The sequence below is a fragment of the Dermacentor variabilis genome, chromosome 5 (genome assembly GCF_050947875.1).
Source record: "Dermacentor variabilis isolate Ectoservices chromosome 5, ASM5094787v1, whole genome shotgun sequence".
Classification (NCBI taxonomy): domain Eukaryota; kingdom Metazoa; phylum Arthropoda; class Arachnida; order Ixodida; family Ixodidae; genus Dermacentor; species Dermacentor variabilis.
This window is the reverse complement of record NC_134572.1, coordinates 192,590,181-192,607,294: the sequence shown is the minus strand read 5'-3', so window position 1 is coordinate 192,607,294 and position 17,114 is coordinate 192,590,181. Positions and strand designations below refer to the sequence as shown.

The 17,114-nt window shown below is 46.2% G+C and overlaps 1 protein-coding gene across 3 annotated transcripts in view; it reads left to right on the top strand.

Moving 5' to 3' along the window:
* The window catches only part of LOC142583417 (cytoplasmic aconitate hydratase-like), a 244,026-nt gene that overhangs the window by 169,226 nt on the left and 57,686 nt on the right, over window positions 1-17,114 (top strand). For all 3 annotated transcript variants that reach the window (XM_075693876.1, XM_075693874.1, XM_075693875.1), the window contains one exon: window positions 6,221-6,325. In XM_075693876.1, the coding sequence (XP_075549991.1) occupies window positions 6,221-6,325 (105 nt within the window). The remainder of the gene's footprint in view (window positions 1-6,220; window positions 6,326-17,114) is intronic.

The window sequence follows — 17,114 nt, the reverse complement described above, 5'->3', positions numbered from 1 at the left end:
GTCATATTCTTGTAGTCTGAGGCCCCACCGCTCCAGCCCTCCTGAAGGATCCTTTAAATTCGCTAGCCAACACAATGCGTGATGGTCGCTGATGACGTTGAATAGCCTGCCATATAGGTGAGGGCGAAATTTTGCTGGAACCGAAATGCTGGCGAGGCATTCGTTTTCGGACGTAGAATAATTGCCTTCTGCTTTTGAGAGCGACTGGCTACTGTAAGCTATCACCCATTCAAGTCCGTTTTTCCTCTGGACTAGAACGGCACCGATGCCTAGGCTACTGGCATCAGTATGGATTCTGTATCGGTGTACTCGTCAAGGTGTGCAAGTACTGGTGGCGACTGCATGCGTCGTTTGAGCTCTTCAAATTTGTCGGCCTGCGGCGTTTCCAACTTGAACTCGACATCACATTTAGTTAGATGTGTCAATGGCTCAGCGATGCGTGAAAAGTCCTTGACAAAGCTCCTGTAGTAGGTACACATGCCAAGGAATCTATGCACTGCCTTCTTGTCGGTGGGCTGCTGGAACTTTGCGATGGCAGCTGTCTTATGTGGGTTGGGGCAGACTCCAGATTTGCTGATGACGTGGCCTAGGAACAGAAGCTCATCGTAAGTGAAGTTGCACTTTGCCGGCTTCAGAGTGAGCCCTGATGACTTGATGGCCTCTAGTACCGTCGCAAGCCGCCTAAGGTGATCGTAAAAATTTCCGACGAAGAAGACGAGCATAACTGCGAGTCGGCCTAGTTAGAACAGATTCATCTTAAAACTTTTTGTGCACAAACAAACAGGGACGAAGAATAGGGGCAACACAAGGACGAGCGCTCATTCTTGTGTTGCCCCTATTCTTCGTCCCTGTTTGTTTGCGCACAAAAAGTTTTAAGAAGAAGGCGAGGTCATCCAAGTAAACAAGACAGGTCTGCCACTTCAACCCTGCTAGCACCGTGTCCATGATGCGCTGGAATGTTGCAGGCCCCGAGCACAGTCCTATTGGCATGTCCTCGAACTCGTAGAGGCCGTCTGGCGTGATGAAGGTGGTCTTTTCACGATCTCTCTCATTGACTTCTATTTGCCAGTAGCCAGACTTGAGATCCATCGGCGAGAAATATTTAGCGTTGCAGAGCTGATTCAATGCATCGTCTCTCTGTGGGAGGGGGTGTATGTCCTTCTTAGTGATTTTGTTCAGTCGATGATAATCGACACAAAATGTAGGCTTCCATCCTTTTTCTTCACTAAGACAACAGGAGATGCCCACGGGCTTTTAGACAGCTGGATGATGTTGTCGTGTAGCATTTTGTCGACTTGTCTTATAACTTCACATTCTTGCGTTGAAACTCGGTAAGGGCTCTGGCGGAGTGGTCGAGTGCACTCTTTGGTTATTATGCAATGCTTTGCGACCGGTGTTTGTCGAATCCTCGATGACGTCGAAAGGCAGTGTTTGTGTCGTTGCAGAAGATTTCTGAGCTGTTGCTGTTTAGTCAGGGAGAGACTTGGATTTATGTCAAAGTCTGGTTCAAGAACTATGGTCGTTGGGGTAGATACGGCAGAATGCGACAGGACAAACGCATTGCTGGTTTCCACAATTTTCTTGATAAATGCGTTCCTCTTGCCCTTGTTGATGTGCTTGAACTCCTGGCTGAAGTTTGTCAGCATCACTTTCGCTTTTCCTTCGTGCAGTCGATCCCTCTTGCGACATAAATTTCACAGTAGACGCTGGTCACCCTCGATGACACCTACGTCTGCAGGTGTTTTGGTGCCAACAAAAATGACAATGCTGGAGTGGGGCGGTATGCTGACTTGATCTTCGAGCACACTCAAGGCGTGGTGACTATGACAGCTCTGCGGTGGTATCGCTTGATCTTCCGGCAGCGTTACTGACTTCGACCTCAGGTCGATGATTGCGCCTTGTTGGTTCAGGAAGTCCATGCCGAGAATGACATCTCGTAAACACTCTTGGAGGATGGTGAAGGTGACAGGGTAAGTCCGGTCTTGAACTGTAGTTCTTGCCATGCAGGTTTCAGTCGGCGTTATTAGGTGTCCTCCAGCGGTCCGAATTTGAGGGCCTTCCCATGCAGTCTTAACATTTTTCAACTGGGTGGCGATGTGTCCACTCATGATGGAGTAATCGGCTCCTGTGTCCACTAACGCGGTGACTGCATGGCCTTCGAGAAGCACATCGAGGTTGGTGCTTCTTTGTCTTGCGTTAGCTGTTGTTACAACAACAACAACAACAACAGCGTTAGCTGTTGTTACAACAACAGTTAGCTGTTGTTGGCGGCGGAGGATCTTCGTCACTTCGACGAACAGCAACTGCACCTCCAGCAGTTGCTGCTTTTAGTTTTCCGAGTATGGGCTCGCAGAGCGGCCCTGGCTGGGCCAGTGTATGTATGGCACTGTGGCGGCAGGTAGTGGCCTGGTGATGGCGAATGGGATGGTCGTCGAGAACTCTACTGAGTGGCGGCGAGGCAGTCGGTGATGTCACGTGGACGCTCCCCAAGCTGTGGATGCGGCCTGTTGATGGCGAACCCTCAGAGTCCCAAGTTGCGCTATGGGCATCGGCGCTACACGTGGCCGGCTTCTCCGCAGTGATAGCAGAGCGGGCAATAGTCGGGGTCTCGCCAAATGTCCGTCTTTCTCGCGTAGCTGCGCTGGGCGACGGGTGGGCGTGCCAGCGGCAGCGGCAGTGGACAACGTAATTGCGGCGTTACAGGCCCCTGGCATGATAGCGCAGGGGACCTTGACGGCGAGCGACGGCGCCGTAGGTCATCATTTCCGGCTGGGGCTATGGCAATGGCGGTTGCACTTCAGTAACCCCCAAGTGATCGCTGAACTTCCTCTTTGATGATGTCGGCGATTGAAGCCACTTGAGGCTGCGACCTAGGGAAGAGCTTCTGCAGTTTCTCGCGAACAACCACTCTGATGGTCTCTCGCTTGTCTTCACTGCCGAGTGATTGAACATCGGTGTAGTTTCAGCGATTATGCTGCCATGTCCGTATATCGAGTGTCTTCTCAATGGTTGTTGCTTCGAAAACAAATTCAGCAACAGTGCTGGGCGTGTTGCATATCATTCTGGCGAAGAGCTCCTGTTTTACCCCATGCATTAGGAACCAAATTTTCTTCTCCTTGGGCATATCTGGGTCGGTGTGGCGAAACAGGCGCATCATCTCCTCAGTGAAGATCGCTATGGTCTCGTTGGGTAATTGTACTCAGGCTTCTAGCATAGCCTCGGCCCTTTCCTTGTGCACTGTGCTCGTAAAAGTCCACAAGAATCCGCTACAGAATAGGTCCCATGTTGTCAGAGTTGACTTCCGGTTCTCGAACCACGTTCTGGCAGCGTCTTCTAAGACGAAGTATGCATGCCCAGTCTTCGGAGTCCCAGTTGTTGAAAGACGCGATTCATTCGTAGGTGTCTAGCCAGGATTCTGGGTCTTCAGTCGGTGATCCATGGAAAGATGGTGGGACCCAAGGTTTTTGCAGCAGAATGGGGCATGCTGGGGCAGTCATTAGAGTTATCTTGGCCACGCTTTTCTTGGTCTTCTCAGGTTGAAGTCTGTGCTCCTGGTGCAGGTGCTGCAGTTGGCGGCCTGCTCGATATTCCGGGACTATGTTGGTGTTGTCTTTGTGGTCCGGGCTTGGATCACGGCTTGTCGGGGGTGTCCGGTACATGAACAAACTAGCACCTCCACCAGATGTCACATGGTAGTGACGGTCGAGGGCACAGCAACAGAACTATGAATGAAAAAAATAACTTTATTGGGCGAATCTTCTGTGCCCACAAAAACAGGCTATACTCAAAACTCAACGAAAGCAGTGAACACAGTCAGCGATTGTCGAAAATCTGATCTGCGGGTCAAGCGCGTCGGCTTTTATACATCATTCGTCGAATGTTCCAGAGTAATCCCTGGAACCCACGTGTCTTCCACAAACTTCTACACTAATTGCATTGCGCATACATGCAATCAGTATACACAATCTTCGGTGACAGACAGCGGATGGAACCATCGATAACATTCCAGAAACTTCCGATACATGCAGGCGCATCCTGCACTGTGTGATGACATTTGTTAGGCGGTGACAAGCGGTCACCTGGAAAATATAAATAAGTGCACATGTCAATATTGACAAGTGTACTTGTACTTGTTTATCTTTATCGGAGGACCGCATTTCATTGTCTAACAAATGTTATCGCTCAGTGCAGGACGCGCCTGCATGTATTGGGAAGTTTCTCAAATGTTATTGATGGTTCTATCCGCTGTCTGTTGTCACCAAAGCTTGCATAATTTGATTGCATGTATGTGCAGCAGGAATTGTGTAATACTTTCTGGAAGACACCGGGGGCACCAGCGATTACTTTGGAACCTTCGATGACTTATGTGTAAAAACCGATGCGCTTACCCGCTAATCAGATCTTTGCCGATCACCAACTATGTTCACCACTATCGCTATTCCTTGAGTGTAGCCTGTTTTTGAGTTTACAGGTTCGCCCGATAAAAAGCAACTTTGTCATTCACAGTTTTGCTGCTTTCTTCACTGTCATTACTACGTGACATCTGGTGGAGGTGCTTTGTGTTCGTGCACCAGATGCCTCCAACAAGCTGTAATCCAAGCCCAAACTCTGAATACAACACCAACATCACCAAGGACCAGTGAGGTGGCCGCAGGCTGCAAGGATTGCCCCCGAAGCATGGACTTATGCCTGAGATGACCAGGAAGATTGTGGCCAAGTCAACAACGACAATGGCCCTGGTGCCTTACCCTCACCTACATGGCAGGCCATTCAAAGTCATCAGCAGCCATCACAGGTGTTTGCTAGCAAATTTAAAGGACCCTTGAGTTGAGGATTCCTGGCGCAGGGGAACCTCAGACTGGAAGAATATGACATCACTGTAATCGTACTAGTCTGGACGAAAACACTCTGATGCTGACTGCCTGTCTCACGTTCCCATGGACCTGCTGCCCCAAGATGACCAAGACGAGGACTACTTTTTTAGGTACATAAAGTGCAGACGACTTTGACAAGCAGTACGAGTGGACCCTGAGCTCAGAAGTCCTGCTGAGTACTTGCAAGTGAAGACCGACTTTGTGTTGAGGGTATTTAGGTGCAGATTATCTTAGTTTTTCTTACAAAACGACGTCCTGGTGAAAAAGAACTTTGTGCTAGCCCTTCTCTTTGTGCCCACAGCACTCCAGTCAGAAGTCCTGCACGCCCTGCACGATGATAAGACAGCCGGGCATCACTGATAACCGCCGACGTCGCCCGTTACGTCAAGACATGTCAAGACTGCCAGCCATGCAAGACACCACCGGCAAGGCTGACGAGATTACTACAGCCGGTCGAGGCCTGCTTGCAACCGTTTCAGCTGATCAGGATGGATTTGTTGGGGCTCTTTTCGATGTCAACATGTGGCAATAAATGGAGTGTCGTGTCTACCGACTATATGTTATCCACTATGCCGAAACGAAAGCTCTGCCTAAAGGTATATATAGTGCGACCGAAGTTGCTAAATGCTTCGTCGACATTTTGCTGCGACATGATGCCCCGGAAATACTCATCACCAACAGAGGAATGGCCTTCGCTGCTGAGCTCACCCAAGTCATTTTGCAATTTGCAGCACATTTACGTGATCTTAAGAACATGTTCAGATATGTTTCCCAGGTATTACTTTTTTTCTCACAGTCTCATGTAAAACATATTAGAGGGGATTCTACTGATAATCTTATTCCCACAAGTTGTTTAAATCAGCTGTCCAAATCTCCAACATTTCTCACTGCAAATTAATCATGGTTTCACTGATACGAACACAGGCATTGTTGCGGATATGAGAATGCTCTGAGCAATTCTCACACGTACACATCAAGACATCCTGATATCAAGGAGCATCTTCACTAAAGATTGATCATTTGTATTTGTGCTGGTAGTGTGGAGCTGCTCATACTTTCTTCATGTGCTATGTACTATGAAAAGACTTGAACAGAAAAGAATGCACAGACGATTTGTGCATTTTCTTTCTTCTTTTTTTTTACCCTTCTATTTCAAGCTGATCCTCACCTTTTATGTGTATATATGTGACTTCACACTATTAACCCAGTTGTGAGGTTCCTCACCACTTGTTTGTCCATTTTTTTCCCTGTCACCATCTTCTCGCGCTACATAGTGCCATAAGAAAGTGTGAACAACCACCAACTTTAGCCTTTTCCATCGCCCTTTCGAACTCCCTGTGTTACAGACTGGCAGCAAACACTGGCAGACCTTGGATGCACCCAAGTCCCTCCTCTACCCCTGGGACTGCAATTCTACCTACATTAAGTGCCCACCGTTCTTCGAGACAATGGTAAGCACAGTTCTGGCAACCATGGCTGACTGCTGTGCTTATTGCTAGAGAAGTGCACACGGGTTACAGCTCGTGCATGTCCTGCTTGGAAGCTTTCAGGTAAAATTGTCATTCAGGTTGCAGTTGACCTCCATTAATTTAACTTTGGCAGGATATGCCCGATTGACTGGAATTACTGATGAGTGCTTGAGCTCTATCTAGAGGGGCTCCACAGCCACCATGATTCTTCATGAGAGAAGTAGGAAAGATTGAGGATATTAATCAGCAAGGTCTAAGGTTATCAGTGATGCTACCACTGTGCCAGTTGCGCCGAACTGCGCCGAGAGGCTAACTGCTATATTCTTCTACATTTCAGCAAAACATGGGAAATCTGCATCCACTCTGTGCCAAAAGGGTTGCTTGCGCTTTCAAAAAACAGGGACTGTGCCCTCAAGCGCCATTTTACCACACCACTTAAGTGGAATGGCATGGACCAGTGGCCGCATTAGCTCCATGGCAGGCTAAGTCAAGGGATCATACTGATCATAAGAAGCCGACAAACAAAGGCGCCAGAGACAATACAGGGGAAATTACTTGTATGTACTAGTAATCAAATTAAAGAAACAATAAATTAATGGAAATGAAAGTGGATGCAAAAACAATTTGCCGCAGGTGGGGAACGATCCTACATCTTCGCATTATGCATCCAATGCTCTACCAATTGAGCTCCCGCGGCGCCGTTTGCCCATTTACTTTCTGGGGTATTTATGTGTTACTACTAGGACTAACCCTGAAAGTGTTAGCCAGCGCCACCACTCACAAACAGGTGTCACGAATACATGATCTTTTTCAGTGAAGGCAACTGGTCAATAAACCCACATATGTTACCTGAAGGCATCAATGTTGCCGCATTCAAGACCCTTGTTATGTAATGAACGAAAAGAAAGGGGGTTAACTGAAGAACCTGATTTTTATTAATTATATCACAACAAGCCAACAAACAAAGACAACACAGGGGAAATTACTTGTACTTACTAATTGAATTAAAGAAATTATAACTTAATGGAAATGAAAGTGGATGAAGAAACAACTTGCCACAGGTGGGGAACGATGCCCTACCAATTGAGCTACCGCGGCACCGTTTGCCCATGCACTTTCTGGGGTATTTATGTGTTACTGCTGGAACTAACCCTGGTAGTGTTAGCCAGCGCCACCACTCACAAACCTTGGCGGAAAATGTGCAACACCCTTTCTGCTGCCACAGCCATCACGAGTACTTGATCTTTTTGGGTGAAGTAAAAAAGTGAGTAAACCCACATATGCTGCCTGAAGGCATCAGTATTGCTGGATTCGAGACCCTCATTATGTAATGAACGAGAAGAAACTGAGTTTAGTGTTTGCATTTAAGAACCAGTGACCACTTACTGCTTTTGCATTCATTGCCCACTGTATAAAAGCTCCATACAATATAGCTTGCAATTGCATTCATAAACCTACTCTGAAAGTCCATTTTACTGCTCCAGAATGCATTTTTAGCTGCTCCGAAATGGGCTGGGCTTGTAGCATCGCTGAAGGTTATGGTTTATACGCAAAAGACTGGATTGATGTTCGCTAGTCTGGCCAGGTAACAAAAATCTGGGATCAATAGCTCCTTCAGGCAGTGCAGAAGTACATTTAATTAGGCCAAATTGTCACAGGGGTCGCAATCGTGAAAAGAAGTTCTCCAGATTTATAAACATGTCACAGTTTCAGCTGAAAGATGAAACATCAATTGAGACAGCAAATTAGTAGACAGCTATACAAAGTAAGGATAGTGGTTTTATTGTCCATATAAACTTGTAAACTAACTTTTTAACTAAATTAACAAGCATGGTGCCAGAGCATGCAGGCAAATTCGAACATATCACACTCAATGACCGCTGACACTCGCTGTCAAAACACTGGCATGAGGAAGTGCAGCAGCAGCAGTCAGCCAAGTGGCCTTCGTGCTGTCTATTGCTTCAACACAAGCTGAGTGGCGACAACATCGCACACACAAAGGTATGAGCCATCGGCGCACTTAAACTATGCCCCTACACAGATCGCTTTCAAAATACAGCCTGCACCAACTGCACATGGCCGCGCAATACACAGTTGCTGCCAGAGTAGAACACCGCCACCCCCTTTCCTCCTCATCCTCCAATGCCTTGTGCATGATGGAAGGTGGCGCGCTTCCTCCCCGCTTTACTCCTTGTACATGTTAGATTGGGCTGCGATTGTCAGCTCGCCTCATGCGCTTTCACTCACAAATACAGCATACGGTGCACAGTGATGGTGTTATCAGCCTTGGACTCTACAGGGAACATCACGGCGACGATGGCAAAAGGGTGCCTGTAGTGCCTACATAATTGCTATCGCAATAAGATCGATTTAACCAGATATGATTGCCAAGACAAGAATGGCAGCTTAAGGGCATCCCTGTAGATTACACAATCTGTGCTTTCTACCGCTAAGCAAAACCTTGTTATTTCGAATTTCATGGGACCGAAAAAACGTCAAAATTCAGTGAATGCCAAGTTATCGAGGGTATCAAGAAAACAAACAAATGCCTACTTTGTCAGCTTGCTTTCCTTTACTGAATGAATAGCAATTCCAGTTTCTGTTTTGCACGAAAGCAGTGGGCAGTGTAAAAGCTGCAATTCTCATTGTGTCGCGACTGATTAGTGCTCACAGCGGCAAAGGCTTCATGACTTCCTCCACAGCGCAGCCGCCGTGTGTGTTCGCATCTCAGTCATGGTTTTCACTTGCTCACACACATCCTGATTATATTTTCGTCATTGAGCTGTTTATCAGTTGATAGTTCAATCATGATCGTCAACACTGCGGACAAAACCGTGGTCTCTATTGATGCAGTCATAGATAGCGACCACACATTTCTGAAGGCAAGTGGAAGATGCGCGCACTGGGAGAAAACTAAACTACTGCTCATCAACACCGCTGTGGACAAATCCGGGATCGCTATTGACACATTCATGGATGGCGCCGGAGTCCTCCAATGCTTTTTTTTTTGGTCATGAAACTCCACCTGCAGTTTCATATACCGTATTTACACGATTGTAAGTCGACTCGAATGTAAGTCGACCCCCCCATATCGCTTGACCGAAAAAAAAAAAAAAAAACCCGAGGGCGCATTCGATAACGAAAATTTATTAGTAGCTGACATGGTCACTGGACTACTCGTCTTCACTAGTACTGCCATCGTCATCGTTGCTGCGGTCCCACAGTGTGTCGTGGTCCAGCAAAATTTCAAATTTGGCAAACGACCGCACCAGGACATCTTGCAGAACAACAGCAGCCCACGCCAAATGCACCCAACCACACGCAGCCGTCAGGGAGGCTCATTTGACAGGTCCGGTTGGCGTAATTTCGCATTCTTCTGCCGCCAGCCACTCGTACTCACGGCGGAGCAGAACCTTAAAATTAAGGCGAAGGTCCGGGCTTGTTTCATGACCACGTCACACTTCACTGGCAGGGGCCGATCACGCATTTCAGCAACGCTGCCGCAAACTTAGCCTACAGCTCCGGAAAGCGTCCAGACTTCGGCACGTCGGAAATTTCTCACTTGCCGCCACAGGGTGAAAATTTCGCTTCGCTGCAGTCGCCACTCTCGCACCACCCGTTTAGAAACATCGAAATTGCGGCCCGCTGCGCAGTGATTTGTTTCTTCGGCGTAAAGGATGGCAGCCCTCTTGAACGCTGCTGTGAACGAGTGCCGAAAGATTAGTGAGCCTGCAGCACTCATGACGACTGGGGAAGCATAGAAGTAGCACGTAGCCGGCAGTCAAGTGGAGCGCGTCAAAAAGTTGGTCAAACCAATGCCTTTAAACAGGGGACGTATTCTGAAATGTTCGCCGCCGCGAAAGTTTCGCCCTGGCCACGCCTCCGCCGTTGCGGCGCGCTCTGAATGGCTGCTTTGACAAAACCGGAAATTCAGGTGGCGCAAGTGAATTTCCGGTTTTGTCAAAGCAGCCATTCAGCGCGCGCCGCAACGGCGGAGGTGTGGCCAGGGCAAAACTTTCGCGGTGGCGAACGTTTCAGAATACGTCCCCAGAGAAAGAGAAACCCGCGAACGGTGTCAGCTCTTCCATGAACTACCGATACTCCCCGCAAGCGCCGCCGTTCTAAGGGTGCCGCCGCAAATGGGAATAGCGGCGCTTCCATCAACTATCGACACCCCCCATGAGTGTTGCATGCACTGTAAGACTCTCAAAAATGTTGAAAAACCCTTCCGAAAAGCGAACAAACACGCGGGATAGCGAAAAGATACGGGTAGGACCATAGAGCAAACATAAAATTGTAACTACGTTGTAGCTCTCGTTGGTATCGCTTTTTTTTTGGCGGGGCCATGTTTTGGTTTCGATTGTAAGTCGACCCCCCAACTTCAGACTTTCAAATTTTAAAAAAGGGGTCGACTTGCAATCGTGTAAATACGGTAGGTAGAGAAGCTGCCGCTAGGGTTGCCGCTGTCAACGTGGGGCCATTCCAGGTCTGCACGCACTGCACTCTGCTGAAACTGCTTATACCGGTTTGAGGCAAATGTTTGTCTTGCATCGAACTTCTAATATTCTATCACTCATAATTTGCCTGACATACAATGTGGTTGTTGCATCCACGTGTGAAAAAGTGACTTTCGTGTACCTTTGCAAGATATCAAGGCTACAATGGAGCCAGTCATGCTGACGCAGCTATATTGAATGTGTGTGTTGCAGTGCAGTTCCTTATCTCAGGCAGGGGAGCAAAAGATTATTTATTTAAGCAGAGATTGTTTACTTGGGCTCATGACCCTGTGCAAGCCTAAGAAACTCGCCAACTTGCAAATTTAAGCCTCACAACGAGACTTGAGGCAGGCAGCGCCAATTGCGCTAGCTATTTGCAACCAGACCGTCTATGCCATGGAAGTCTGCCACTGCTGCATTACAAAATAGAAAAACTCTAGATTTCCCGTGTTTACAGTTTATAAAAGCTAACTTCACTCTGCTGCAGCCTATCACACAAAGCTTCAAGAACATTTCAAAGGGAGAACAACGAAGCTTTCGTAAGGTAACTTCCCTGTGTCGCGTGAATACACGATTTCTCTAGGATCTAACCTAGTCGTAACTCCGAGTTTGCAACTACCTTCTGTACAATTCCAACGTGTAACTTTGGCAAGTTCATGTTACGTAGGCATCGCACGAGCAAAAGTGCTTTTCAGTTTACATCGCGCAACTATGCAAGGGCACCTGTGGAGCTCTCATTTTCGAATCAATTGCGCTTTCACAAATGTCTGACCTTCTGGCACGAGTCTCACCACCACCTGCACTCCAATTTGACATGCTTTATATTGACAGCATGTGTTGCTACAATGGACTACGCTTGCACAGTGTGATGCAATGGATTGTGTAATGAAGACTGCGCCGGGGAGACTCGATTAAATGAAACGAAGCCATGTTTCATGGCAGCAGAGTCCTTCAATGCTTTTGAGGGGCTCTGGTGTCACTAATCTAAACAAAAATAAGCACACCTCTTCACAAGCATGAAACTGCTGCACTGCCAATTTATTCAATATGTGAACCACGTAACATGTGGCAAAATACCCGAAAAGCTGAGGAGACATTAACGCCCATTGCGTCAACAAACTTCAGTATAATGCCATATTTCAATACATACCTTCACGAACATGATATTGTTGCGCAACCAATTTATAGTAAATAAGGCGAGAATGCAAAATACATAATATGATGAAAAGCACCTCAATAAACAGCAAGATGTGAAAGACAACTCACTAAAGTAAATTAGTACATATATACAAGGCCAGCAGATAAAACGAGTAGACTACTGTTAAAAACAATGCAAGCTCTAATGAAGTACAATTTAAAAGTACAAAAATGAACATGGTTACATATTAGTGATGGAAAATAGTAAAGAATGCTTATTTTTTACAACAGCAAACAAAGCAACAATGCAAAGTACATAATATGCTGGAAAGCACCTGAAAAACCAACAAGCAACAAAAGGCACATTTTACTAGCGCCAGAAAACTATCTACAAGGTCAGCCATGAAGTAAGCAAACTACTGTTAAAAATAATGTGAGCTGTAATGCAGTACAATTTAAAAATACAAAAATGAGCATGGTTGACGTATTAGTGAATGGATATAATAAAGAATGCTTTTTTTTACAACAGCGAACAATTATCTAGTGCATAGAAAAAAAAAAGCAGTGAAAAAGAAACTGCTGCTTGTTTGCATGGCTGAAGCTGTTGAGGAAGCAAATCACTTTCTTTCCCCCATTGGCTGGGAATGTTGCATGCTTACTCACCTGTGCAAGTTTGTTCTTTCCCCTTGTAGATAAGTGCAGATGGCACTTGATAAAAAAGTTCACAACTTCAGCTGTGGTGCTTACATTGTGGGAGCCACAGCCTATAGTTGCTGCTGATGTCTGGTTATCCAGCAGAACTTTCTCCACAATGTTTGTGTAGATGTCCGCACAAGCCACTCTATTAACAGTAAATTCATCAACGTAGCTCTCCACAATCTACAGGAGATGCAGTTGGCATGACGGCACCTGCAGGAAACTTCTCGACATGGCTAGTATTAGGTGGCTTGCGTGCCAAGACAAGTCTTTCAGAGTTTCCACGCAGCTAAGGCAGCTCATGGTCAGGAACTTTTTGGTCACATATCCAGTTACTGTCACATATCCTGTGAGGTAGTCCAGTATGTATTCTTTGGGAGAGAGCACTTGGCTTGAAACAAAGGCACCCTTAATGCTGTCTGGTGGCTCCAATAAAATGTCGAAAAGGACTGCCAGGGCATCAACCTTAAGCGCATATTTCTCGTTTTCATGCTTCAGTATTGTTTTTGAGAGCATGAGGGCGTGAGTGGTTAACACTGAGTGAATGTGAGTGATACACACACGTGAGTGGCTAACACGTGAAAGCTCTAAGCTAGTTGGTTGTTTATGACTGATATATTGAAAGCAAAATACTGGACAAACAAGAACACATAAGCCGCCAAGTGTTTGCCACCTCCTTGTTCTCTGGTGTTCTAGCTGTCTGTTAGAAGACTCTTCCTTTTCAAAGAGGCTCTGAAGCTTGAGGAGAAGCTGTGGCTCATCACCATCAACAAAACCATGTTTGGGTGGTCGCGCCAAGTTGTTTGCATATAGAACACAGTAGATGAATAAGAAATGTTGGATGGTAATCTGCTGTCCATTGTCAGCAATGTGCCTCACTATCCGAGAGAAGCGATGGAAGGAAAACCAATTTATAATAAACACATTAGCTTGAAATGTAAATACAGTTACCTCCAAGAAATCTTGTACAAAGTTTCCTACGAGCACATAGTGGAAACCAGAGCTCAGGAGGCTCTCGACTAGTGCTATTGTACTGTGCAGCATTACTCTAAGCGATGCACGCATTGGCTTGGTCGGAGGACACGCCTGCCTCTGCACAGGCAACGGCTCGGTGTACTTCGTCCAGCCAACCTATATTCTCCTTCAATATCTGAAATTCAATAATATTTTCAGCACCATCAAAAGGACTGCTATTAATACAGTAATGATATGTATCAGTTACTTACAGCAACGTGCTTGCCCTCATTGTATTTTACATGCCCTGGCATGCTAGAATTAAGGCTGTCAAACAGCTTGTTCATGCGTCTTATGAAGTCTGACGTCACGGTTGAGTGATGTGGCTTCTTGTATGCCTCATGTTTGCTGTGAACTCCATGGCTGCAGCAATGCTTTCGCTAAACAACTGTAAAATGCACAGAATAATTTTTAGGCCACCACGCTTCCCTGGATTCAGTGACACCAGCTTACAAAGGTTGTGGGAACATATTTTGTTTACAGCATAAACATTAGCTGAGATGATTTGCCTGGACAGCAAGCCACACACTCATATGTTGAAATGCATTAGGGTCAATGTGCACTTTAGTCAGCTTGTACACGGCGCAAAGCCCAGCCTGCTCCTCTTTATCCTATAGTAGGGCAGAATAGTGGCAGTGAAAAGCGTCTTGGCTTTGGGGCAGCTGTTACAAAAACAAAAATATATTTTGCGCAAAAAAATAATTAATATACAGCACAAGCAGTGCACATGTGAGCACTTGATTGCTTACCAGAAACTCGCCAATCTTCTGCAGATTGTTCCGAATGCACTTGAATATATGTGGAGGGCCTATCACCACGTAACCAAATCTTGACGGATCTCACAGGTGTTGGCACGTGTTCTTGGTGTTCTTTGTGTTGCCGCTTGTACCTGAAGAGAAATTATGCTTGTTAGCTCAGTTGTTTCACTATACAACTGAAAGCTGCAGGTATAATGCTTATATATTTACTCACGGACCTCAGAATTGATTGATTTGATGTGGAATTGTGACCTGTGATGGGGGGGGAGGGGGGGGAGGGGGGGGGTGTCCACCACAACATGAGCATTTGTGAGGTGCACAATGCACTGAAGCAGCACTTTTGCTACATCTGAGCCCGGTGCAGCATTAGACTCACAGAAACTGCCCACTGTCTTTAACCGGCCATCAAGAAAGGGCCGGAACAAAAACATGAGCTTGTTGTTGCCATCCTTTTCATGGTTCGCTGGTCTCATGTGTCTCGTGTGCTCAGAAAAATCCACCTTCCCCTACAGGGACATGTCGGATTTTCTCACGTGAACACTTTCCCTCACACTCATTTCATCAAACATGAGTACACCTGCAAAAATTGTTTGTTTAGTTACGCTGCTTATTTGAGAACAGAACAATTGTAAGGTAATGTCCAATGGTGTCTAACCTTGGCATTCTCTTTCAGGAACTCCTTGCAGTTTTTCTTGCAAGACAGCAAATGAGCTTGCATCAAAGCAGAAATCGACCTTGAAGCTTTTCAGGTAGCCAGCCACACAGAGTGCAAGGGTTGGGAAGGGGAAGGAAACTATTTTCTTGTAGGAAAGTGTAAACAGCTGTCTACCTTAAGAAGTAAGCAATTGTACAGCCACTCCTTTTTGTACCTGGGGAAGAAGTAGAGCGTGCGTTTTGCATTCATAGGCATGCTGATAAATGTGCAAGTGCGATGCAATTCACGTCCAATGGCTAGCTAGGGCACCAAATGTATGTGTGGATGTGGAGCAACGTGCTGCATCACTCATGCGCACACATGCCGAGCTTTAAAAATATAAGCATAAAGTAAACAACAAAAAAGGATTGCTGTCTACTGTGGGCTAAAAAAATGCCACCGTGCAAGTACTGCTCGTTAGTTTTCCACTCCCCATCATTGTAGATGCGCGTGCACAGAGCAGATGTACTACGGAGGTGACCGATTACAACATGACGGACCACCTGCCGTGGTGAGCTGCAGGCACTTACCAGAGGCCACCAACAATCAGAGTTACATTCAATGCACGGCTAACATCACAAGCAACAACTAAAGGTTTTGTCTCTCGTACAGTCGAATAGTACTACTACTAAGCATCCTACTCCACGGAAGACTTACTGGTTTCTTTTACGTTTATCAGAATGCTTGCACGCGTGCAAATTCAATGCAAAAAGAAAATGCAATGCCTGAATGAATGCAAAGCAATTACCACAATTCGTATAAACTTGTGCATGATGACATGCAAATGACTCCTAATTACAACTCTTTGCTTTAAATAAGCATGCACATTCCTCAGAGGGTTGAGACAGCAAAGTATTGCAAGTAGACGAATATGCCCATTCCAGATACAGCATAGACCACTTATAGCATAAGTCGCTGGAATCGCGAATATCCACACTATAAGCAGTACTGCGCCATAACCAAAACAACAGTGTTCCAAGGCTGCACATGTGCTAAACATGTAGACCAAGCAGCTGCGCGTATGCGAGAATCGAAGCATGTGACCGGTAGTTTCTCATCCGTTTAAATTTAAGAACGTTGGAAGGTTAATGTCCAGGTAACCGCAATCATCGCATCAAGGAGCCAAAGTAATGATAATTAAACAAAAAAACTGCAACCAAAATTTTAAGCACACTACAGTATCTCGTCCGATTTCTTGGTCTGATTGGCGTATGCACCTTGTCGAAAACATGGCGACTGCGGACCAAGTTGCTGCCATTCGAGTGTCGCCCGGGCCCTCATTTTCATTATAAAGGTTGTTTCTCCACTTTCAATGTGTCATACAGTCACTGCAATGCTTTTTGTTGAATTGGCACCAAACCACAACTGTAGTCACCGACGAGGCGTGCTGTTTAGGCCTAGCCGGTGAGACTGTCTGGCTGCGTGTGGGGCGGCATGCCATCATGGGAAGTTCGTCATTGATATATTCGCACCTGTAGACAATTGCATAAAGATTGCACACCTAGATTGTGCTGCTGCCATTTTTTTTTTTAAATTAGTTTGCTTGCTCCTCGTCTCATGCTCCTCCTCCACATCACCCTCTTTCCTCTCCTCTCCCATCGGCCAGCGCACCTAGTTGAGAAGCATGCTCACTACTGCGCTTGTGAGCGAGATTTTCCCGCAGAAGCTGCCTTATAACTGGTATTCCATCTCATGCGGCTGCACTGTAATTGGTATGTATATACATGGAGTTCTATGGGAGGGCAAATGGGAGTCAGAAAAGGCCACATTGTAGCCAGTTCTGTGCTATAAATGGTTACATTATAAGTGGTCTAAGCTGTAGCATCCCAAACTGACTAGGCCGATGCACTAGATGTCTTTTTTTTTTCCCCAGGAGCTTTGGCCATATCCAAGTCTTTCAAAAGCATTGACCGACACAGATCCCAAGAGGAGGTCATTATGAGTAATACAGCATTTGCACGCATCTCAGTAGCTTA